This window comes from Copadichromis virginalis, linkage group LG5 (assembly GCF_057382275.1).
Source record: "Copadichromis virginalis isolate Kocher_CV1m ecotype Utaka linkage group LG5, C_Virginalis_male_GT1.1, whole genome shotgun sequence".
Lineage (NCBI taxonomy): Eukaryota > Metazoa > Chordata > Actinopteri > Cichliformes > Cichlidae > Copadichromis > Copadichromis virginalis.
In genome coordinates, this window is record NC_140622.1 from 11445897 (window position 1) to 11470530 (window position 24634).

Consider the following 24634-nt stretch of genomic DNA (forward strand, 5'->3'; position numbering starts at 1 on the left):
AACAACAACAACAACAACAACAACAGGAAACAAGTGCTTAGCATGCAAACTGCTCTCATAAATGGAGACTAATCAAATCAAATAATCCACAAATGTGCTAACAGTAAGTACAGCAGCAGCACACCGTATTTGCAATCCAATGGAACTGACAGGAAGCAACAGCGGCAGCTCATGCAGTAAACTAGGACACTCGGGGCATGCTGAGTGGGAGTGAGGTGAATGTCATCAGAGTATGCAAAGGGTGCAGTATGCTGACTGTATCCACAACCCAGAGCTGCTGTTCCAAATATTAAACAGTGCTCTCTCGAGAACTTCGTGCATACATTGACATTCATCCACTGTACTGTTATGAGGCCACTGAGTTCAAAGCCTCGTCATCTGGCAGCTACTTAAAAACCTGGTACCTGATTCGTTGCTCAGGTGACTGAGAAGAACGTAGGGAACTTCAGGCAATGATTAAAGAGGGAAAGAAAGGAGAAAGGGAGACATGTTGAAAAGCAAGCTCTTCGTGGTGCTTTGCCACACCTGTTTGCTAGCAACAGCAGGTAAGAAATGAAGACATGCATGCAAGTTATACCGTACACTTGAGTTCCTGAACTTTCTGGCCGTTTCCCTTTGCATTTCACACTGTGGCAATGTGTTAATGAGGGAAAACCAGCTTTCAGAAACATGCTGAGGTGTTAAGATTTTTTTTCCACACTTTCACTGCATGAAAACACTCTTTTTAATCTGCTCTAATCCTGCAGTGGCATTTACTCAACAGGAGCACTTGGTGGCCTTTAAGGTAAAACCCAGGCTCTGGCACACTAGATACACATAGCTGCCCTCCTACAGTGAATGGCCCGGGAAAGAGAGAATGCAAAATAGAGTTGGTGTTACAGAATGACACACATAGACAGCGATCATCTGTGCAGCTGGTAAAAGCAAAACTACATTCATCTGTCCATCGATCAGAGTCTTGGTTGGTGCATAGCAAGCCTGTAGGGTCTTCTAGAGATGTGTTTCTGGCTTTTCTGCTTTTTATGTTTTTATTTTGTTTTTTTAACAAATGAATGACTGTAAAGCCTGAAGGCCTGTTTAACCATGCACATTGAGTCTCTTTTGACAAACACTGCATCATTAAACAGTTCAGATAGAAAAGAAAACACACCAGGCAAAAAAAAAAAAAAAAAGGGCAATTTTTAACGCCCACTCTGAACTGAACAGGAAGAAAATTGCTGTTCAGCTCACAGAATGTGATCGTCATTTCTAGAAGCACTAACACCTCACCTACTGAGGCTGGTGGGTGCCACAGACTGCAAAAAGCAGAGAGGAAATGGTGTTAGCATCCATTGAGCCACGTGGACTGCCTCTCCGTGAGCAGGGTGACAAAAAAAAAATAAAAAAAAGCAAAACCTTTCTTTTCACGCTCTGCAGGCCAATGTCCGAGGGGGGGGGAGAGGAGGTTAGCAACAGCTCGCTGACTGCATTGAAAACAAGTCTCAATTAAGTAACTTTTGTCATTGCACTCACGTCAACAGGAAATTCAGTGGAGCGCCTGGGCCACAAACACGTCAGTTCAAACAGGTATTAGTCTGTAAACAATTCTTGGACACTGACTACTAGCAAGCCAGTTTAAACCAGTTTAGAGTTAGATCTGTTTACCCTTCAGGCACATACAAAAAAAACCCAAAACAAAACAAAAAAACAAGAGCATCTTCACTTACTGTAGCCCATGCCCTGGACAAAGTACTTGAATGCCTCAGCAAGTTTTCCTGGCTGCAAGAGAAAAAAAAGTTAGAAGATCGTGTTGCTCCAAGAAAAGAGCAAGATGACGTTCACGTCTCTCGATAATTTAAAAACAAACAAACAGACAAAAAAACCCACCTGCACAACCTGGGGCAAGCCTCCACAATCAGCCATCTGAGAGGACATTATCAGTCTCATCAATAAATCACATTTATAAATATGAATATCATCTCATATGTCAGAAATTGCAGTGCAGAAGCATCACCTTTAGCAATGTAGTCTTGGTAGGATTTAACCTGGAATTGCACTCCACCTGCAACATCAAAGACAGGCAAACACTGAGTGATGAAGAACTGCTGCTTGTTGGCATAACAAATCCTTCCCCAAGCTTCTTAGCGCACTGAGATGATGGATTGTAAGCACCACCGGCACCACTCACCACGGCCTCCACAGCAGGTGACGTGTCACCGACCACCAGCAAAGCAGGGCAACTGGAATAAATGAGGAGTGGATATTCTCAAATCACGCCATGCACTCACAGCCCAATGTGTATATTTGTGTCATCTTGATCTCATAGACTTACGTTAGTGTGTTGACCGTGTCCTCATTCAGACCCACTATGGGCCTCTCGATCTCAAGGTCTCGACGGCTGGTGCAAGGGGAAAAAATGAGAACGTGTTAGAGAAGCTGAAAAGGACGTTATCTCGTTAGACCTCTGTGCTTTGCATTTTTTGTGCTTGTATATTTAGGCTTTACTCCACAGCAATTAACTGTCTTTGTTAATAAAAGTTCTCATAAATGTAATGAATAAGCAAAAATACAGGCAACTGCAAAACCTAATATTAAATGTGTCCTGTTATGTTCATTACCAACTCTGTATTTTTATTCTTAGACACGGCTGAAGCAGCTGCGAATGACTCATAATTCAAAATAATCCTTATTTATCTTATAGTGGGCCTTTTTCCTTCCCTCCCAGCCAGAGCTACGTGCCTGTCTTTATCAGGGATCTAAGCTATGAAAACGCAACTGTAACAATATATAGCAGAAAACTGAAAATACAAGTTAATATATAGTGTATAATAACCATGAACTGTTTCATACTATTGGTAGGAGCCACAGAAGAGGGCCAGGTTGTCCTGGTTGATGTCTTGGGCGATGTGGAGGCGGTAGGTCTGAATCAGCTCCTGGTTGTCTGTAAGCTCATCCTGAGAACGGATTAATAAACCGAGAGCGTGATCGACATGGCACAATCTACTAGTTTCTATACAGTAACTGAGAGGACACAGATAAAATAATTAGCAAATGTCTGAGAAAAAAGTGTCGAGGGAAATTTGAAAAGAAAGCCTCCAGAGGTTCAGCTGCTGTTTCACAGCTTCAATGAGAAAAGGTCAGGAGAACTACATAGCAATAAGTCAGACTCACAGTGCTGAAGTGGTGAGCCATGACGATATCCACCAAGTTACTGGTCCATCCAGAAAGCTGCACACAAGAGAAAGACGAGCCGCGGTAAGATACTAACAAGATCTGATTTATTTCTGGAGAGTGGACTAATTAGAAGTAAATAAACTGACATAGCAATCTTCAAGTTTTATGATTGTGAAGTGATCTACTGCTACTATAAATGCACAGTCCCTAGATTCACTGGTATATCTATGTCAGCTGGTATACCTGCATTTTAAAACTCTTGAGTGCTATAAACTTCGTAAATGGAAGAAATTGCTCAGGACTTTTCCTCTTTGCCATGTTTCAGACTTTAATAACAGCTCATAAAAGTGTGATGTTTTAAATGTATATGGCAGAAACGACACATCATATTATTATCACAGTAAAAGAATGTCTTCCTCATACAACCTTGTTGAATATTCACAGCGAGAGCACCATAGTAAACACAGTGTTTGTTCTTTAAGCCAAGAGGGGTGAGCTTTTATAGAATTTTTAACTAGGTAGTTGACTAGTATTGACTAGTCTTCAGAAGGCAGCATTTTCTCTTTTCATATATGATGAAAATCCTGGTCATCGATGAGGCGGAAATACTGACCTTTGAAGCAGCCCAGTCAATCCAGCCTTCAGCACACGGGTCGACATTAATGAGTACCAGCCCCTCCACAAGGGACGGGTTGTTCAGCTGTGAAAGTAAAGATGCATGAGGATGAGAGCTTTTTAACAAAAATGTCTCCCTGTGTTTTGTTTTGTTTATTAATTTCTTTATAATTTTTAAATCATATTGTAGTTTAATCTGAGCATCTGAACAAGGGAATGTTCTCCCAGGAGCTACATCCTCACAACAACAAGTTGGTAACATTTTGATGATGTTGCGTGTCCTCTAAAGAAGCAAAAACATGATTAAAAGTGAAGCATTTCTGTTCTGTTAAATGATGATGGAGTCACAAACCACTTCTAAATCAAGGGGTGCAGCTTTAGAACTTCCTGTAGACAAAAAGAGAGTATCTGGGGAAATCTAAGATCCAATGAGAGGGCGGCGGCTGCTGCTTCATCAACACGATGCTAATGCAGCACGGCAGCATCTGCTGCAAATCCATCATGGGAAAACATTTTGCTCCAAGCCAGTTAAAGCAAGCAATGCGTTTCAGAATCAATTTTTCCTCATTAATTCTAAATAAGAAAAGACTGTCCACGGAGAGCCCAACTCTACAATTCCTCATTTCCACACCTTCCCCTTTTACCATCCTCTCTTTTTATCATTCATTTTTTAGAGCTCCCTCACTGCTCTATGTCACTTCTAGATCTTTCTGCTAGCTTGTGCTTATTTTAGCTGCACTGTACCGAATGCAGAAACAAAGCAGTAGCAATGGAGAGAGAGATATTTAACCAAGGTGATTCATCACCTGGGGAATGGCAGCATATCTAGCAGACTGTAGAGGAACCTGATGCCCTGTGTGGGCTTGATGGGAGGCTTTAAAGTTCAGTGTGACAAACTGTGTGGTCTGAAAACCTTTAATTATTACAGGCGAGACAGAGAATCACACAAATAAAGACATCAAGGGCAAGGAAGAACAGAAATATAAGGATGGGTGAGTCTACACGCTGTGGTCCTGCTGTGGACTTACCGCAAAGCGGGTGAGGATATACGCTCCTGCTCCCACGCCGATGCCGATCACGCTGTTCACCCTATAAAGAAACTGCTCGTTAGTGTGTGGCTGAAGATGAATAATTCATTTATGGCAAAATCATCTTATCAATAATTAGCTATCAGCCAGGGGACACTCACTTCAACTGAGTCAACACAGAGGGCAGCATTTCGGCCAACTCATCCATGGTTGGATAGCGATACCTGGGCACGAGCGACACATGTGAGTCCACGCGAGCAGTAAGGAAAATGCTACCTTCAAGTTCATTCATAAGTTTAAATACTTCAGGAACAGACTGGATGATGACTGCACTTCAATTAGAAAATGAACCAACAGCTCACTTTCCTTTCTATGCACACAAATTGATTGGAACTCTCTCAACAGCACTGATATGAATAAATATGTACGCGTTCATCGGCGCGTGCAAAACCAGTCTGACACTCACCCGCTGGGAAAGGGAGGCGCTCCCTCCTGCTGACCGGGCGCATCGACGTGAACCACAGCAAAGTGCTGGGTGATCTCCTGCATGTCCTCGTAGTTAAACAGGGTGTTGAAGCAAGACTTGTCTAGAAAGGTGGAAAGACGTAGACATAAAATGTGACAGTGCAGGGGTTAACGTTCTTTGTTAGGCGCAAAGAACAGAGCACTGCATATTGATGAGCTTATTTTTGGCCGACTCACGGTTGAGGCCGATGTCGTGATAGGTGAGGATGATGGGTCGGTTGCCCTTGGGAACGCCTCTCATTGTCACATGGAGAACGCCATGTGGCGTTTCAATGTCGTGCTCCTGTAGCCAAAGAGGAGGAAAAAAATAGTTCAGGACTAACACAGGTGGAAAGATAAAAAGCTTCCACATATGACCGCTACGACAACAATTCTGTTATAGCTGTTCTGTTATAGCCCCAGAACTCCAGCAGAGTCCAAAAATCATCTAAATAAAAGAAGAACAATTGTTGTATGGGATTTTTCTCTTTCATCTCTGCCAAGCACAAAACAAAGACGCTTTCTGTCTCATTTCCCCAAAAGGCAGACATAAAGGCAACATTTTAGCTAAAACGAGCCATTTCTAGCATACTGATTGAAGTCTGCATCAAAGCTCCAACATGGAGCCACACACAAACTAAAGTAAACAACCCACAACAAACAAGACATTTGGGTTATATCTTGAATTGGGCATGCAGAGGATAAACCTTTTGTCGCCAGCTCACATCCCCTGTGCCCTCGGACAAACAAAGCACTGAATGGCCAGTTCAGGAAAACAGTCTTTCTATCCAAGGGTCTGAACCTCACAGTTCTTTTCACAAGAATGACTTTGCAAAAATGCCAGCATCATTTGTCTTCACTCAATGTCTTTGCAAAAAAAAAAAAAAGACCCATTAAAATTCAAAGTGTTCATACTGGCTTCATTCTCTCTGTTGCTTTACAATTTGGGTCGAACACTCAGGGGGCTTGAGTACCTTAAACACACCGCTTCTGCAAAGGAAAACATTAAGAGGCTTCAACATATTTTCATCTGGCACTTAATCTGTGTGGAAGATCCAGAAAGATGATCAAGATAAAAAGAAAGACTGTTTAACGATGACACAGCAAAAATAACAGTGCCTTAATATTGTTTACAGGATCCAAAGACAGGGCAGGAAGTGACATTAAGAGAAACAATAAACTACACAAGAAGAGGCAAATGCATTTCCCAGATTCCCCCAGAATCACCGAATCATCATGTTACAATGCACAAAACCTCCTAAGATCAGCATGATCTGCAGCTGCAAACTACACCCTGCACGTTCCAGCCACATGCATGCACGCTAGGGTGTCTGTGCTGCACAGAACAGCGGGTGGTGCCTCATCCGCTTGCCTCGTCAGAAGGCCCACTGGTCATCAATAATAAAGAGAGAGTGAGCCTGAGTGGAAGAGAGACACAGGTTACGGCTGACAGACTAAGAGGGGAGTGTGACTGACTGTACGCTGCCATTTTTCCCCTGCGTAATCTCGGCCGCCTGCATTTAACTGACGGACATGTGTCCCAGTATCTTCAGAGATAAAGGCTAATTCTCAAGGGCGAGACTGCACTGACTTACATCTGCAATCTATAATAAGAGGAAAAATACTCATCATGTCAGCAACAGCGTGAGATATTTGCTTTTGAGTGGGAGTTGCTATAGCGATTAGCCTGTCGCACAACACATGAAAACTGCATTCAAAAACACCACAAAGTGATGCTCAAGATAGCGAGCTACAAAACAGCTTCTCATTATAACCTGTATTTCTCAGATGGCACAAACCCTAAAGAAAGCCTATCTGCTGACAGGAAGCTCTGCCCTCATCGAAGGGCTTTTAATGAAGCGATTCTGTAACCTCGGTCTGGTGAGGTGACAGAACAACCTGTTAAAGGTGAAAAAACACTCTCACCAAGGCTGTGTTGCTGCAGAATCTTTAAGGTTTTTTAGACAAGGACAGAGTCAAGGACACTCAGTGCTTTGCTCTGAGAAACAATATAAATGCACTTTGTTCAAATGCTGGTATTCTGTTGAGTCTATGTGCTATACGTGCACCCTAACATGTGTTAGGTAAACCGGCGGAGGAAATAGAGCATGAAAGCAAAGAGTGACAGAGACAGGCTGGACATCTAGAGAGGGGAAAAAAGAAGGAGAGCACTGCAATGGCATCAACCTTTTCCCCACTTTAATACATTCATGATAGCTAGCATTTTGACGAAAAGTACGTTAAGGCATTTGGGCTGGGTTGGAGGTGAAATGTGAATACTGAGCGGAGGTTTTATGCTTTGAGGAGAGGGGCCTTTCTGGTGCCACAAATGGGTGAGTACTCATTTTTCAAAGAAACATGGTGAGAGAGTTGGAGTGAGATGAAAAAAAAAAAAGAACAGAGCACTTTGTCATGCTGATCTTCTTCCCGCAATTCACTGCCTATCAATCCCTCCTCTCAGTTTACTCCACCCTGCCAGGAGAGGCATCAATCACCACTGGGAGCAGCATTACTGGGCGGAAACACCAAGCAGTCTGTAAATGACTTAAGTGCACACATGCAAGTGGACAGAGCCCAGGATCATCTCGGGTACAGGCCAACCTCATCCATTTCTGACACTAACACGACCCTCCCCACCTGCAGCACACACAGTAAGTGTGTGTGCCATCAAAGCAGTGGGCTGAAACAACAAACTCAAGGACTCTGCGGGGAAGGAACAACCCGCTACAGTGGCTTTGGTGGTTTCTTGTCACGGTGTGTGGGGTGGGTGGTGAGTGACCTCCCTGTGATAACAGAAAAAAAGAACACAATGCACACCTGCAAAACGCAACATCTACAGCAATTCACTCATCGCCGGAAAGACATGATGAAGACATGCAGAAACAAACATGTGAGATCCACACACACAGTTACCAACAACCAGCTGATGGATATTGACAGGCGCACATCCTAAAACACTTGAGCACAACACAAGCATCTTTCATATCATCACATTAAAATGCACAACTGCACCCTGAGCAGCTTTAGACTGTGCAGGCTGCACATATGGACGCTGTGTGACCTGTAGTTGCACGCACATACGCACACGCACACACTGAACAAATGGTCACCCCATACCAGCAGCTGCCCAGAGAGCACGAGTCCCATCAAAGCCAGACCCCAGAGCTATTCCCTTCGTTTAGCCAGCTGCTGTCGGCATGTCTTTGGAGAAACAGCACCACAACACCCCTAATCTGAACCAGAACCTCCTTGAAGCACGGACAGAGCCAGGTGTGTCGAGTCAGGCGAGACACGTTTGTCACTCACCACTTCATTTCCAGCGCATGCAATCTGGTCCAGGTCCAGAATAGCTGACATGGTTTTCCCACACAGGAGAGGAGTGGTGTAATGCTATGTGTGAGTGTGCGCTGGGCAGCTTTGAAGCCCTCAGAAAGGAGCAGGAGGAGGGAGGGAGCGTTGGTAGGAAGTGAGGGATGTAGGGTGAGGCAGCTAGAGCAGTAGCGACAAGGAAGGAAGAGAGGGAGGAGAAAGACACAGCAGATGGAGTGAGGAGGAGAAGGAAAAGTAACCTGAATGAAAGCAGGAGGGGTGGGGGATGGATACGATGCAGAGAGAACAAGAGAGAGAGCGACGGAGACAAGAGGTGGGAAAGAGAGCAGGAAAAAGACAGAGGGGGAGGAGAGTGAGACTGCAGTTTGTGCTTGGTAGTCACAGTGCGTCCATACATCCAGTCACTGGTTCTTCTAATTGGATTGCGGAGGGTCAGGTGGGTAGAGGCAGAGGGCGGGGTTTGGAGGAGAAAAGGAAAGGGGGAGGGGGGGAATGGAAGCGGGGTGATGGGGTACAAAGAATGCAGTCCAGGAAAATGTGCAGGCTGCTGACGTCACGCTGTCTTATTGATGAGGAGAGGAGGCTGACTTTGACGGCTCGCCCTGGGCTGTTTTCTGCATCAGCAAAATGGCTGCTTGTCGCCAAGCACCGTATCCACATTTATTTTTGCATCACATTTCATCCGAATGGCTTTAGAACCCTGAAATATCTCCGTGTGAGTGGATATAATCAGATCCAGCTCACAGCAAGAGTGGACTAGCGTATAACGCAGCAGGAGGGCTTACGATAGCAATAGCTTTGCTGCGGATGTTGGCTCATTCAAGGCACCACTTAATCATGTAAATGACTGTCAAGTAGTGACTCTGACACTGAGCTTTGGCTAATGACTCCTCGTGTTCCAGGCTTACGAGCAAAAGATAGCAAGCCACCTTTTCCCCTTACTATCAAAACAGGACATCATCAGGATTTATGTCCTCTAAACTTGCTGCTGAGTCATTTGATCCACGTAGTGTATTGCTCTCTCCTTCTCACTCTCCTACCATCAGTACAACTCCTAACGGTGCAGGGTGTCACGCCTTTGACGGGGTGCTCAGTGCAGCCAATGGCAAACATGTAGACACAGAGTTTGTGAGGTTATAAGGACCAGGGTCTCTTTATTGGTTAATCATATAGCAGCATGTTTGGTTGTAGACCAGTTTCTCTGATTTATTTCCTTTCTTAACCCACAGAGGGTGCCAGCGAAACACATGTAGTCATTTCATGCACTGAATCATCATGTGCCTCAGCAAAGCCCCCTGCAGCCTGAGGAGTCATACAGACGCACAGTGACACTATGATCTGCAGAGATTAGCTCAATTGCATCATTTCCAGAAAGTAGGGTTTGATTTGAACCAATTTTTGTATACTAAAATGCACCAGCTCAAAACATTGTTTACCTGTGACACGGTCAGTTTGATGACAATTGTGTTAATCATATGTTATAGTCTACACAGCCACAAGATCTCCGTCCAGTGTATCAGAAAGCTTTCTGCACAGTCATCTTCACAACACTAGATGAGAAAGCTGTTCTAGCAACACATGGCAGCTCAGCATGTTACCAACACAGTTAAGGTTCTTTTTTTCCATTTAAATTGTCACATGTCTGGAGCTATCGAACAGCCTCGTGGCGCCCTCTAGTGCGCATAATGAGACAGTGAGGATTTGAAAAGCCACAGACTAAATAATGAGAAAGTTGGGCAAAGTTATAAAGAGAAACTGCTATTTTAAAAGTACACACTTCCCTGAAAATGTAAAAACCTACACACTGCATACAATATATAAAACGCTATACATATATAGAAACAATAAACAAAGCTTAAGCAAAAGTTTAAAAAATGGACTTAAAAACATAGCAGTGCGAGACTGCAGCAACACCATGACACTAAAACTATTTTTGAAATGCACAGTCAGCATTCTGGGTTTGAGGAGTCTGTCACACACCTTCCTCTCCCTTTCCTGGCATAAGCAGAAAATTGTAAGAGAAACAAAGCTGCAGCAGTTTGAACCTTTAGGTTCCCTGACTCCACCCCACCACCACTGTCCTCCTCTGCAGGTATGCACAGCTCTGGCACGACTCCTGCAGTACCTGTGGACTGCCTGTGGTGGGAGCTTTAGCAGCAGGAAGAGAGCAGCTGGATTCATCCTCCAGCTGCTGGAATGTCACGGCTCAGAGTGATGTTGCGGCAGGCAGGACCCCTCCCACACAGGTCTGATGTCTTGTATAGGGTGTGTTCTCCTTTTATCTTAGTGTTATTACGCTGCGTGACGGGTTCAGTGTTATACTAAATATTTACAAGATATTTACTCCATCACGTCTATTGCCAAATGGCCAGATTACCAAATCAGGAGGAACACCAGCACAGTTTGTTAACACTATAAATCTTTTAAGAGAATTGAACCTTCTCACGATCCATCATCAGCACCCTTTTTAGCAATTTCCCATCTTCAGCTGCTCCCTTATTCACAGGGGGTCGCCACAGCGGTTTAATTGATTTGGATTTGAGTTTTTACACCAGTTACTGTTCCCAAAACAATCTTCTCAGGATCAAACTGGGAATTTTTCACTAGTTAGGCGAATGTGTAAAACCACTACACTGTGAACTGCCTGAGCTTCCTGAGTGTGACCATGTGAGGTCATAATGGCTGAAAGGCAAATGAGGTCAAACCACCAGTGGGACGGATTCAGGTTCAATTCTCTCTGTAACTGACAACAGCATGACTTCAAAGGGAATCACAAAAAAGTGGTAATAAAAGATTACACGGTGAACACGAGCAGCTGACTGACTGCAGGATTGTACGCACATGAATGTCTTAATAATAGTTCTGACAGGATGCTAAGGAGCATGCAGCTTGCCTGCTCCGGCTAACATGCTTACTCTCTTCCCCCGCCTGCGTCGGCTATATTTAGCTCTGCCGGGATGCTGGAAGGAGGCGTGACTGCAGAAAGTGAGCTAGGGATGAAAGGTTTAACCCTTAGCAGTCATGATGGCCATTAAAACACAGCACAGAGCTTTCCCCAGCATCGTGACTCCTCCTCCTGCAGGAGAATCGTTGCAAGAAAAAGCAAACTGCCCAAGAGGTGGAAGGCTGGCAAGCCTTCTCCTCGTTCTAAGACATAAAAAAGGGGGGATCTGGAAAACTGCTTCCTAAAGGTTAATAACTCTTCTTCTGGAATGACAATTATTTTTACATTATCACATAAAAGGGCTTGACTATGAATAAAATACAGTAAAAAAGGCAGGCACTTAAAAAAAAAAAAAATCATACTGAGGAAGGTGCTACAGTTGTTTATTCTTCAAAAAAACAACCTGATATGAATTTAACATAATCTTTTTCTGTATCGCTTTATGCAAAGAATAAAGTGAGTGTGCTTTCTCAGTCATTAGCACAGAGCCAAAGCACTATTCAAATTTTTTTTAAAAAGGTCCTCATTTGCAAATGATCACTACACTTGCCTCCAAAGAAATAGATGGCCATTAGCAAAAGCAGCAGAATTTTAATCAGGTGAGCACATAACTACTGGTTTGTCCTTTCTGTCACAGTCAGCGGTGTCAAGAGTAAACGCAGAGAGCAAGTTGGACCAAACACGCCTTTCACCTGCATTAGGCATCCATAAATGTGCGTGTTATTACTGAGTAACGTGCTCGGATGTACAAAGAATGCATGGGTTCAGCAGTGTGGAGCTGAGAATGAATCATAATGCTAAATTAACAGTGGGAGCAGAGAGCTACACTTACCTGGCAGTCGAAATCCTGAAAGTTGCGTGCATTCTGCGTGAAAAGGAAAAGAGGAGAGTTAAATGTAGCGTAGTATGCTAAAGCTGGTAATCACTCTTAATGTGTTTGTGTAACCCCACCAGATGGATGGGAGTGTGGTGCAGGATGTATACATGTGTGCAGACAAAATGGCAATAACCCATGTCTGATTACATTTATATCCATGACATTCATGCAGCTCTTCACGGAGCTGTTGATAACTTATCATTAGTTCCTTAGTTTAACAGCATCGAAACTAAAGTCTTTGCTTCACATAATACATGTGATGGTGCACAATTCTGACGTTTTTATGTTAATTTGCATTGTTTGAGGCCTGAGTGGGCAGCCGACCACAGAAAAGATGCCACTGGGATTGAGTTGCAGGAGAGACCAGTGGGGTGTACATGCTTTTAAACGGAGATGGTTTCTCCAGAGCGGTCCTTTTCTTCTTCTAACTGCCTGTGCAGCAGAAATCTGGATACAAATCCACCACTATAATGAAATAATGTTGAGATGTGATGAATGTAATGCAAGTAAATGGGGTTGCTTTGATTTTTAATGTTGGGTGAATTACAAAATCGCTATTGGAGTGGTTAAAGAAATGGATGGATAGATTCACTGCACCATGTCAATCATCACACTTTACAGGGCATCTTGATTGCAGTCAGGTGACTCAACATATTAAAGAGACTTTTAAAAGGCTTCTTTTACATAGTCTGGGACGGGAGACGGTGCAATGAAGGTTACAATGATGAGCTAAAACGAACAGCAGCCACCTATGCGTGCCATAGACACGACCTACATATTAAAAATCAGTAAAGGCTTGAGTAAAGCTGTGGTACGTGGTGCCACAAGACAAAGGGGGAAAAAAGTCTTGTCCAAGTCACTCAGCTTAACCATTTCTTTTACATCTAACAAGTTAACTGGAAATACTGACAGCTTGGTCTCCTTATAAATATCAGACCTTAAAGAAAACTAAGATATGAACTACACTGTGATTGGCCAAAACTAACAGGCCTGTTTTGCTTTTATTAAAGGCACTTTAATGTCATACTAAATGACAGGATACATTTATAACCTTCGCTGGCTACCTAGGTGCTCTGAGCTTGACCAGTGTAATAAGAAATTATCAGTTGGCAGTCAGAACCAGTTTCCACCACTTTTACAGAAATGAGGATCCTCCTTCATCATTGTTATCACATCATCAACATCATCTCAATCCACTTTGAAGACTCATCTGTTTAATGAGCTGACCACTAGGTGGAGTGAGAGGTCAGTGCCAGTCTCCTCTATTTCAATGATTTCCATGATGCATTTTCCCCACTCTGTCTTCTAACATAATACATTTACCTTAACTGGCATAGAGCACACTCAGGGAAATGTTCTCATTCTTCAAATCCACCCCTGAGGTGACGCAATCCCCTAAGAGCCGATACATAATCACACACTCCTCCCTCTGAGGCACGATATGCTCCTGACTGTGTCAGTGATCGGGGTACAGAACAAAACAGACACATCATCATCATCGTCATCATTATTGTTCTAATCAGTTAATCAGGTGTTGAGAATGAAGGCGGGAAGAAGGAAAGACAGGTAGCGCTTCTTGTCTCTTTCTGCTTTTATTGTCCCTCACTCGCTGCAAACTTTCAAGCTTCAGAAATAAAAGAGATGAGTTTCTTTTAGCTTTTCCTTTGATCTCTTTACCTCCTCGCCAGACTGTTTTCTCTGCCTCTGTTACGTATTCTCTCATTGCTTCATTCTGTCTACAACCCCTTTTGCCGCCCCCCCATTCCCTTTACACTTGAGCATATATGAATAATTCACTTTGATGAACGGCACTGCAGAGCATGCATGACTAGTGTATTAGCGTATGTATTTTCCTGGGAGTGCTGTAGTGGGTGCTTATTCATTTTTAGGAGACAACACATCTGTTCATTTTATGTGTATGGTTACAAAAAATTAATCTTGTCGCCTCTGCAGCTTGTCATCACCTTGTTCTCGCTGCAACTCACCTTATTGGTCAGCAGCGGCTTGATCTCAGTCAGCTGTACATCCTGGAGCTCATCCATCTTCCTGTCGGATCACTCGAAACCACTGTCCAAGAAGGAAAAACGAAACATTTTCATCAGGAGGAGGACCGCATGCTGCCAAAGACACTTAAAATCTCAGATTAAAAGATGTCCATCTTTCTATTTTGCCTTTTTAAAATTCACACTAGCGCTGTGATACTTATGCTGTTATAAGAGTCAGACACAGAGGGCAAAGGGCCTCATTTCTGCTCCACACAGGTAGTGAGCAAACGCAAATATATATCAGGCCAGATTTAACAAAAAGTTTTCTCATTTGTTTTCCCCTTGAAGCCAGCCGTTTGTCCCTGCTCGTAATTACTGAACAAGAATCCTGACACAGAAGTGTCCCCCTCCCCCACTTTCCCTGAAATGCTACCTATTTTGCCCCCCTGTTTGCACAAGGTGAGGACAGGAAGTAGCATTGAATTTCTTGGCCGTTCCTAGAAGCGTGGCTCATGTTGCACATAGCAGCAGATGGAGGCTCTAACTCTTCTAGGTCAATGCTTACAACCGGCAAGCTAAAACCACAGCAGACAGCCTTTCTATAGATGGACGGCATTAAAAGAACAAACACACACTATGCTAGGAGAAACAAGCAAGACGTGTAGGCAAATGCAATTGGATGGAAGACCGGCCAACTGCTACCTTTTAATCACTTCCTGAATCCAAGCCAACCCCCCTTGGAATGACATTGAGCTGCTGGTATCAGATAACCTTCAATTGGTTAGAGAAGAGTCAAACAGCCAAGTTCCAGCAGGAGACACCAGAATAGATGACGTCACACCATGTTTGTTTTACCAGCAGTTTCACCCTGCAATTGCCTGACAAAGGTCTAAACCCACATCTGCCTGCTGATGCATGAATCGGCTCAGGGGTCGTACTGGACTAATAACAGATTTCAAATTGCATGGGAAAAAGCCAGGGAAGCAGATGGCAACAAGTGAGCACAATCCTCAAATTACATAAAAAAAACAGTTCAGAGAAAGAAAGAAAAAAAGTGGAAACATCCAGGATTGGAAGGACTCAGCGATCAGTAAATGGGGAGTGAAAACATGCCAGGCAAAATCCCTGCTGACAAATCCGGCTTGGGAGTGGAACTAAATAATATTTAGACAACTGAACAAGGAAAAGAAGAAAAACAAATATTCTGCATGCTTGAGCAGATTGGGTGTATTGGTCGGATCAATCCAATACTTCCTCAGGCCGTCACAGAAAGGAAGGAGGCAAAGACCTGCTTTATTTGTAGCTGGCTAGTGGGGTAATTGAAGTGTTTAGTGCGACGGGGGTCAAGGCAAGCTTAAACTGACAGGCTGACTGGGTGGCTTTCATAGCCTAACCCCACTGACCTCACCGCCTTCTATCCTCTACACCAGCAATATTACAGAAGCAGAACGCTTGCTTTTATCTTGAAAACTGCTCAAATGCTCTACACCTTTCTTGTGAGCGACTTGTTTTGTGCAACCTGGCGTTGCACAAAAATCAGCCTCTCTTAGACAGGCACTGTTCATTAATCTCACAGCATTTGAATTTGCGCTTTCCTGTATAAGCTTGGACCCAGTAGCATATACATGTCACCTTCAAAACAGCACAGCAGCTCTGAGTGCATATTATACCAAGGCAGGCTCACACACTGAATCTTCAGTTGCTCAGCTCATCATTGCTTTGTAAAATGTCCTAAACAGCCACGACAGGAGAAAGAAAAATAGGTACACTAACATTTTTACTGGGTTTTAGAGTGTGGCTGTGATGGGTAAGGTTAAAACAATTGATTGCTAACAACTTTACAATCAAAATATTGGCAGAACATTAACAATAGCAGAAGTCAGTTTGTTGCTTCCAGCTGTTTTTAGAAGTCTTTTTTTCTATGTTTTCCTTTACATGCTTACTTCACTTACTGAGAGCATCACAAAGCAGAGTGAGAGAGTTGGACCTATTTATGCACATGGCATAGTGCATCATCAACAAGGTGTGAAAGAATTGATCACTGACTTCCTCAATTCACAAAGGTGAGCAAGTAGCTTCTCTATTATCGAGGTGACTTCCTAAATATAGAAGCCGAGGCAGGAAAACTCACAATGTCACGAGGGTTACCTGCCTCACTCTGTCACTGTTGTGGATATATGTGAATGAAGCAGAGAGGAACACTAACGTAACGCTAAGTCGACCTCATCTAAATGACAAAATGCCATCATTTATCAGACTGATGAAGCCGGAAATGTTACATATCATGTGACTGTAAATTGGGTACAGACTAGCTGTATCCCAGAGCAGCTCTGCTGGTCTCATAACCCCTTGTAACAATGCAGGTAAAGAGCACCAGATCACATTTAGAAACATCCACTGCCTTCGCCACCCTTTTCCTGCCTACTCTATGTCTGAGCTACCATTCAGCATCTACAGCTGTTGCCATAGAGACAAAGCTGGTTGCTGATGTTTATTCTAAACTGGGATAGACCCAAGGGACAGATGTAAGGCAAAGAAACAAGGGGAATAGATAATGGTAGAAATGAGAGCTGCCGAAACACGTTTTGAGCTTCATTTCCTTCAATGCCGTGGAACAATGCTCGAGTGTAACACACACATGTTATCTCGATGATAGCAAAGAATTCTATAACTGTAACAGGAAATGATTCCCAGGCTACAGCAGGGAAATTCACTTTGCAGCTTGCAAGGTTTGTCCCACATTCACACCGCACCATGGATGTGGAGGAGGATGGGGGAAGGATTCAAAGTGCTGATATGGAACAAGATCTTCCTGCCTTAACAGTATTACCATCTGTTGTAGCCGATCACTCACAAACAAATACTCTCTAATACCAGATTCTGTTTTACTCAGCTCCACCTGCATTAATACGAGTAACACCAGATTACATGCTGGATCTCACACTTTAATTTCCCACATCTGTGCTCTTCAGGTTCTTTCTCCTGCAAAAGCGTGTTGCTTTTAGGAGAGCCTCATTGCCAAGGATAAATATCAGCTCACACAACGAGGAAAGGAGCAGGCAACAGAGGATCCTGCAGAAAGTGTGTCAAGAGAAAACCCACATGAGGCTCTTTCGACACTGAAAAGGTCATCTTTCATTACATTCTAGAGTCAGCAGTGTCTCTGAGAGACCAGGAGGTCTTCCAATTCTGGCAAAATGACTTTATCGGAAGAATTGCAAAGACATGCTGAAATCTGTCAGTTTAATAAAGGGATAACTCATTTACCATCGCCCCCCTCCCCTCCCCGCTCTTCTGCTGGCAAGCACTCCTGCCTACCTCACACAGAACATCCTGAGCTTTAAGCAGAGACAGAGCCAGTCTTTGCTTTAACAGTGAGACGCAGGCGCCTGAATACATCCGTGTGTGGACACAGTGGCGCATGCCAAACACTTCCTTGAGATATACCTCGTCTCTGCCAACAAAAGGAGTCCTGTAGCTGCCATGTCAGCAGGCATCCCTGAGTGATTGATGAGCAAATCCCCCTCCTCCCACTTTTTCCTCTCTCCCTCATCCTCTCCTTCTCTGCACTCTCTCCATCTTTTCCTTTTTCTGCTCATCTCCATCACACCTTGGGCCATCAGGAACTGTTTGCAGGTGATGTGATGGGCAACTGAAAGCCCAGCTGTGCCACCACTTAATTTAGCCCTTTTTCACCATGGCAACAGTGACTTCAGATTTACTTGTTTACGTCATGGCCGCACTTTTGACTCTGGCCTCTCTGCTTTCGTGCTGAATATCAGCACAGTGACCTCATATTAACGTGCCTCCAGGGCTACGAAGACCCTGACTCAGCCATCAGGTGTACTGCTATGGCGATAAACAATGAAATCCTATCGACTCACTGTCATCCGGCACGGTGGGAAGAGGATTACAGCAATGACGGTGGGGTTCAAATGAAGGACTAATTAACAACCCCCAAGAAAACCAATAAAAAAAAAACAAAGCTCACAAAATGTTACAAACATGGTTTTAAATTTAATTTTTTATATAGAAAACTACAAAACAAAAAGTTTCAGTTCTGCTGCATTGCTTCTGATTTGATCTTTAATCTTGCACCTTTCCAGGTTTACAGTTCTACACATTTTAAACATTTCACTTCAACAGTACAAAAAGCATCTTAGTCATTGGTAATGTGTCACTTTGCCCTACCACGCATTGCCTTTTTAAAATTCAGAATCCTTATGGTTTATTTATCTTAATGACTTTAACTTCAAACTATCCTCTTAGGCTGATCTAGATTCATTTGAAGTTTGTTTTCTGTGGTATGTAAAAGGGATTCTTGCTTAAAAGCAGCGAAGATTTATTTTCATGTTTTGATCCTCTGAAAGTCGGTGCTGCAAAGTTTTCAGCTTGCACAAAAATTTTTTAAAAAAAATTAAAATGACTTGAGACACTGGCCAAAATTTGCAAAGAGTAGTGGTGGATCACACTAAAGCTCTGTGCAGGAACTGTATCCTCCATAGAACAGCGCATTTCTAAACTGATGATGCTTGACAGGTCAGCTCGCTCTCTGTGAGAGTTTAAGGTCTTTGGTGAACTCGGGTGCGTTTTGATTTTTTATGACCACACATCATTTCACACAGAACAAGAGGGAAAGTTCAGCAAAGCCTTCAGATCCCCTATAAGTCTCACCTTAATCCTCAAGAAACTAAGCTAATTTAGTGAGTGAAATGACAGACTAAAGTCAGGGATTAGAAATGGAAATTTACGGGCGCTCGCTGTGTGTGCAGGTGACCATGTGCCACATGACTGAAAGGCAGCAGCTCGAGTTTAAATCTGGCCTGAAAAACTTTCTGGCCCACACAACTTTCCAGTGGGCCAGATCCTGGTAAAAAAAAGAAGATGAAGAAGCAGAAACACTTCCATGGTAAAAAAAAAAAAAAACTATCATGGCATGTATAAACATATGTCTGGGCTCATTTCTCCTTCCCCTGGTGCTGTTTTGAGTGGCAGTTTTTGTCTTTTGGATTTTATTAAAATTGTATTGACTTTATTCCTCGATAAAGCTTCTTCTTCTTTTGCTCTCAGTATTTTTATTCTAAAGTGAAATGGCTACTTTTGGTTTCCCAAGTTTACTGATCTGATCGTGCTGACAGCTCGACTGCCCAGAGCGAGGCCTGTAATCCTGGAGGAGCTGCAGAGGTGATGATGGGGGTTCAGAGCCGGAGCCATTCCAGCAATCATCATGGGGTTATGTGAGGTCCTTGGACAATAAGATGGACGCGCCTGGCGAGCTGACTAAGACCCAGGAACACTGTGTAATTTTATTGTGTTGCATGGAAATGAGACTACACTCACAGTTCCCTAACCACAGTGTAACCATATCTGGCTCCAGGACTTTTCGTATGTGATGGGTATTTACTGTGAGCGGTAATTACTGTGGAGGGACTGCACTCTTTGGAAATTAAATGTGGTGTAGTCCCAGGCATGTTACTACAAAGAAACATTTTTTGGCCTTAATATCAAACTGTGAGTGGAATGAATCCATATTACTTGCCAAAGGATTTCTCTTCTGTGGTTGCTGTCAGAATCCAGTATCTACTCTGAATCATCCAGTTGGAATCGAAGTGGATTCTTCCATCAGCTGACACAGAGATCATGCAAACAACTGTGGCTGTGGCCAAAAGTTATAGATAATAAAAGGAAAACCTCTAAACCACGTGATCTTTTCAGACAGGCAGTGCCAAAAGGACAGATACAGAAACTCTTAACACCTCACCTCTATTTATTTTTTCACATCTTTACTTGCCTCCAATATATGCAGATTTAATTTATTGAGCTTTTTAAAAGTTATTTCACTATTTGGTATTTTCTATTTAATTGTGCTCTTTTTTGGTAATTTTTACCTTCTTTTTTGTCATATTGCATCAAGTTACTCTATTTAAACGTTGTTGTTACAAGTTCATTTAGCCTTCAGTGTCATTCCCAAAAACTTACAATTAGAAATGTTCCTAAAAAAAAAAAAATCCATGGGAACAATACAATTGGAATTAAGTGGGAAGCATTAGATAAACTGACAGAGAATGACCCTTTAATATTTTAGCCGCTATAACACAAAATGTCCCAACCTTTGGGGAAAATTTAAGGATATTTTATTATCTAATAAATAACCCAGTTTGGTTATCTCGTTCTTGACTTGGGCCTATGACCAACTCACTTCCACTGACGGGACGCAGACTTATCTGCCCATCTGCCAAAATGTTACAATCACAGAGGAACACAAGCATGTCTGTCCTCAACTAAAACTCCTGTCCTCATTCAACACTTCAGCGATCTTCACATCACAATAGAAAACAGGCTAGCACAAATTCCACTAGCCTCCTGCCAGCCATTCAGAGAGCCCGACATCCATGTCTGCTCCTCTGTTTTCAATTTCGGGGTAAACACAAATCTGTGTAAACAACTTCGCCTAACCCGGGCACTGGTGCGGTGATGCCCTATTCAAGTGGAATCTTTCTAGTGTACAGTTACTAGAAATTTCCTTATCCTCACTTTTCGTAAACAGGCAAAGCCGGTGTTTATAGTTCTGAGTCTTTAGAGGCGACAATCCGCACCGGAGTAAAGCTAATGGGCTGTGACAAGGCTCAGTTGCAGATTATTGCTCTAACTGGGGTCATTTGGTAAGAGAATTAGAGGAAAAATCCATTCGTTTTGCATTTTCGCCCCCCCCTCCCAGCCTAGTCCCCTTGTTAGGTCACTAACAATGTAACTGACAGAAAGAATTTAAACCCAGAGAGATAATACCTGGGAGGAAATCCGATCTGGAGTCTGAGATGTTTTGTTCTCCACTGTGGGAAAAGCTGACCTATAACACGAAGCATCTCCTGCAGATACTGTCAGCAAACCCACACAGATGAACGAGCACAGACACACGGCACACACTGGCATGCACGCGCACTCGCACGCAGCTCCCCGTGTTTCATATCTGCGTAATTAAATGACAGCTTGCTCTCCTGGGGCTCCATCATCCTCCTTACAGCTTCTATTATTCTCCTGATACAAGCTGGCAGAAGAGTTTTTCTTCTTTTGACAACATGAGAAAAAAACTATAACGAGACATGTTGCTGACATTTTTCTCAGGATTCAGTTGAAAAGGTATATTTTTATCCAAAATCCCAAATGTGGGGCAACACCCACAGCTGGTTTTGACATTAAACTTCTAAACAATGGCCTAGGCTCTGTAATAAATGAATACACGCCAATACGCATAGATGATCAGTGCATGGGAAAGCCTGCCAGAGAGAAGCTATTTCAGGACAGTTAATAAGACAAACAAATCTACCACCTCCTTGTTTGATCCTTCTAGGACTAATAAGGTCTAATAAAAGCTAAAAGCTGCATTACTATAATTGACTCACCCCTCTTTGAGAAAGGAATCTGAAGGCGCACTGACTCAGTCATTACTACATTTAATATCCTGTGCCTCCGGACAGTCATTACTCAAAATGCAAGTGATAAAAATGTTGCAGAGGCTGTACTTGGAGGGCTCACGGGACATTACACACATAGGAGCAATAAGGTTTAAGACCTATTCACCAGACAGAATATGTCCACAGAAGACTCACGACCTTGTCCTCTGACCAGTTATGTTCACTCTCGATGAACATGACATCGCTGTCTGTGATAAAAAGCTTTAGCGACACTGTAGTCAGTGCACTCATCTGCCTGCCAAAAAGAGAGGGCCCTCTTCTACTGACAGATTTCTGTAAAAAGGTAAACACACCTATTTACACTCACGCAATTTCAGACAACTAAAAGCTTAAAAAAATACTTAAAAAACACTAACACATTTCAATCCAGTTTAGCAGGGCTTCACTGGCATGAAAGACACTATAGTGGTAAAGCTGCTTCAATAGCCAACAGCTGCATGTGGGGAGTGTGTTCACTGAAATAAGATCCAATGAAAATGATATATAATACACATGTAAATGACATTAAACTGCTTAGCACAGCTATAGGCCTACAGACAAAGGTAACAAAGAGACAGACTTGCTGTCTCCCCAGCAGCAGGAGCACTAAACAGGCCACAAAGCATTACCTTAATGAGAGCACATTAACCCCATGCCCCACCAGCACGGACACTATGTTGGCAAAAACGAAGTGAGCTCTAGTATGATGACTACTGCTGATTTTATATTATAGCTAACATAATATACCATTAGTAAATTATTTAGAATTATCAGTATCACTGACAGTATATTATTCTGCATGTAAAAGAAACAAACATATGAATCACAAAACTAAAAGCACACAAACCAATATCTGATTCGAGGAACACTCAAATACAGATGGCTATATTATTGCTGAGCATTTTCTTCCCCCAATTATTAATAAGGAGACAAAAAGTTAACATTTATAGCAGATAAGACGCAAAAGCAGTGTAGGCGCATGTTACGTTTCTAGATGTTCTTATCCCGCTCTCTCTCCTTTGTGCGTCTTACATCTGTGTTGGCAACAATAACGCAAAGTGCTGTGAAACTGAGCACTCCAGCATCACCTAAGATCTGTAACAGTATCTCACGATATGAGATCTTTTTTTTTTTTTTTTTTTTAAAGAGCCTAGAAGAGTTTAGCATTAGTAGCATAAAGCCTGAAGCCTCCATTGTGGTGTCTGACAAATTTCCGAGCCACGAGGCTAAGAGTGATAACTATCTGATAACTTAATGGCAATTCCCAGTTGATATGGCCGTGACCACTTGAAAAATCTCAACATATTGCCTAACTTTACAGTAAATATATGTATATGTATTGTATGTGTTAAAAAAAGAAGGTGAGCAAAAAGATATATTGCACTTTGAAAGCTTGGTATTTACACCTGTCCATCGAATGGCGAAACTGACACGGGGAAGGCTGCGATAATTAACTGGACCGATTAATAAGTCTATCACCAGCATGGACACTTATGCACATGTCTAATCCTGCAGAGCAGCTAAGTGCAAGAAACCATCTTATTACTCGGTGAGTGCTTTTAAAGGATTCCTTAAGGAGGGCACTTTACCTGCTAATTGTCTTATGAGATTGAAGAGCACCATCTGGCAGATTTGATTCATAACAGCACATCTACGGGCATAATCAGCATGTTTTATGTCTTACATGAAGACGCACATGTCGAGAGAAAATCTCAGAGGACAACTGGCTGGCTCCTTAAACAGAGTGCTATGGTTTGTAAAAATACTTTTCATAACGTTCAGGCTCAACCTAAATTTACTTCACTAATGCAGACCCAGAGACCAACAGTAATATTTTCCACTGGTGTTCTGATGTTTCAGACCAGCAAACTGGAAACTCAATTTATCCATTATGCAGTTGTGGATTCGGGTGTTTGCAAGAGGGAAGCTGGGACATGAGTCAGCCCTCCCCATGCCCCACCCTCCTCACTACATTGTACTATATAGTCAAGCATCTATTCTGGTCTTCGTTTATAAATAAAGTAGTAGTCCTTGCACTAAGCTGCAACTTTATGAGAGCCTTAGTGGGCAGTGTGACTGGACCCCTGTGACTATATTAAACTGCATAGTTTAAAGTAAATACATCCAAATTTTCAAGTGTAATCACTAGAGACCAACATAATTTAACACTGCTTTAACTCGACACTGATGCTAAGATACCAAGCTGCATCCTCCGGGACTGAAAAATGAAGCCACCGTTGAGGTGTCAGAAACTGCACTTCCTCTAATAATGACTGGAAGTTAACTTGTCAAGTGGTTGGAGTTTTAATGATATTACCTAATGAATAATATGGCCTCCTGGAGTTTGTGCTTCAGTTTTAAGCTAATTAACACTTGATAACGCTTCTGTCTCATAAACATACTAGTCTGACCGGGATTTTAAGACCGGACCATAGCAAAGTACAAGCACTACATGAGAATGCATGAGGTTCATATGATTGCTCCTATTACTCCTCCTTGATTCTTTGGCTTAACATCATAGTTAGTCCTACTTGTGGAGCTGATTGGCTAACTGTGAATCCCCCTGCTGCTGCATTGGACCAGCTGCTTTTTCAAATGAGAAACTTTCATTTTTCCATCGGAAGAATCAGTCAACAATCAACTCCATTGCATGAAGTTGACTGATTGATAAACAGACTGGTAGGATCAAAAGACCTGAACCAAAGCAACATCAATTTGGACCAGAGCTGAGGTGTAACACAACCGAC

At 42.8% G+C, this 24634-nt stretch overlaps 1 protein-coding gene across 4 annotated transcripts in view; it reads right to left on the minus strand.

Annotated features, from left to right (window-relative positions):
* Positions 1–24634, minus strand: part of ndrg3a (ndrg family member 3a) — a 31268-nt gene that overhangs the window by 1136 nt on the left and 5498 nt on the right. The window contains exons 2-16 of one of the 4 annotated variants that reach the window (XM_085455904.1): positions 14437–14518; positions 12407–12439; positions 5499–5604; positions 5263–5383; positions 4958–5020; positions 4797–4857; positions 3767–3853; positions 3151–3207; positions 2830–2933; positions 2312–2377; positions 2168–2219; positions 1994–2041; positions 1867–1902; positions 1707–1758; positions 405–443 (exon numbers count right to left, since the gene is read on the minus strand). In XM_085455904.1, coding sequence (XP_085312030.1) covers positions 405–443; positions 1707–1758; positions 1867–1902; positions 1994–2041; positions 2168–2219; positions 2312–2377; positions 2830–2933; positions 3151–3207; positions 3767–3853; positions 4797–4857; positions 4958–5020; positions 5263–5383; positions 5499–5604; positions 12407–12439; positions 14437–14493 — 982 coding nt within the window. In that variant the 5' untranslated portion in view covers positions 14494–14518. Of the gene's footprint in view, positions 1–404; positions 444–1706; positions 1759–1866; positions 1903–1993; positions 2042–2167; positions 2220–2311; positions 2378–2829; positions 2934–3150; positions 3208–3766; positions 3854–4796; positions 4858–4957; positions 5021–5262; positions 5384–5498; positions 5605–8417; positions 8463–8606; positions 8996–12406; positions 12440–14436; positions 14519–24634 lie in introns of those variants that run through there. The other 3 variants (XM_085455905.1, XM_085455906.1, XM_085455907.1) reach the window with 3 other exon arrangements.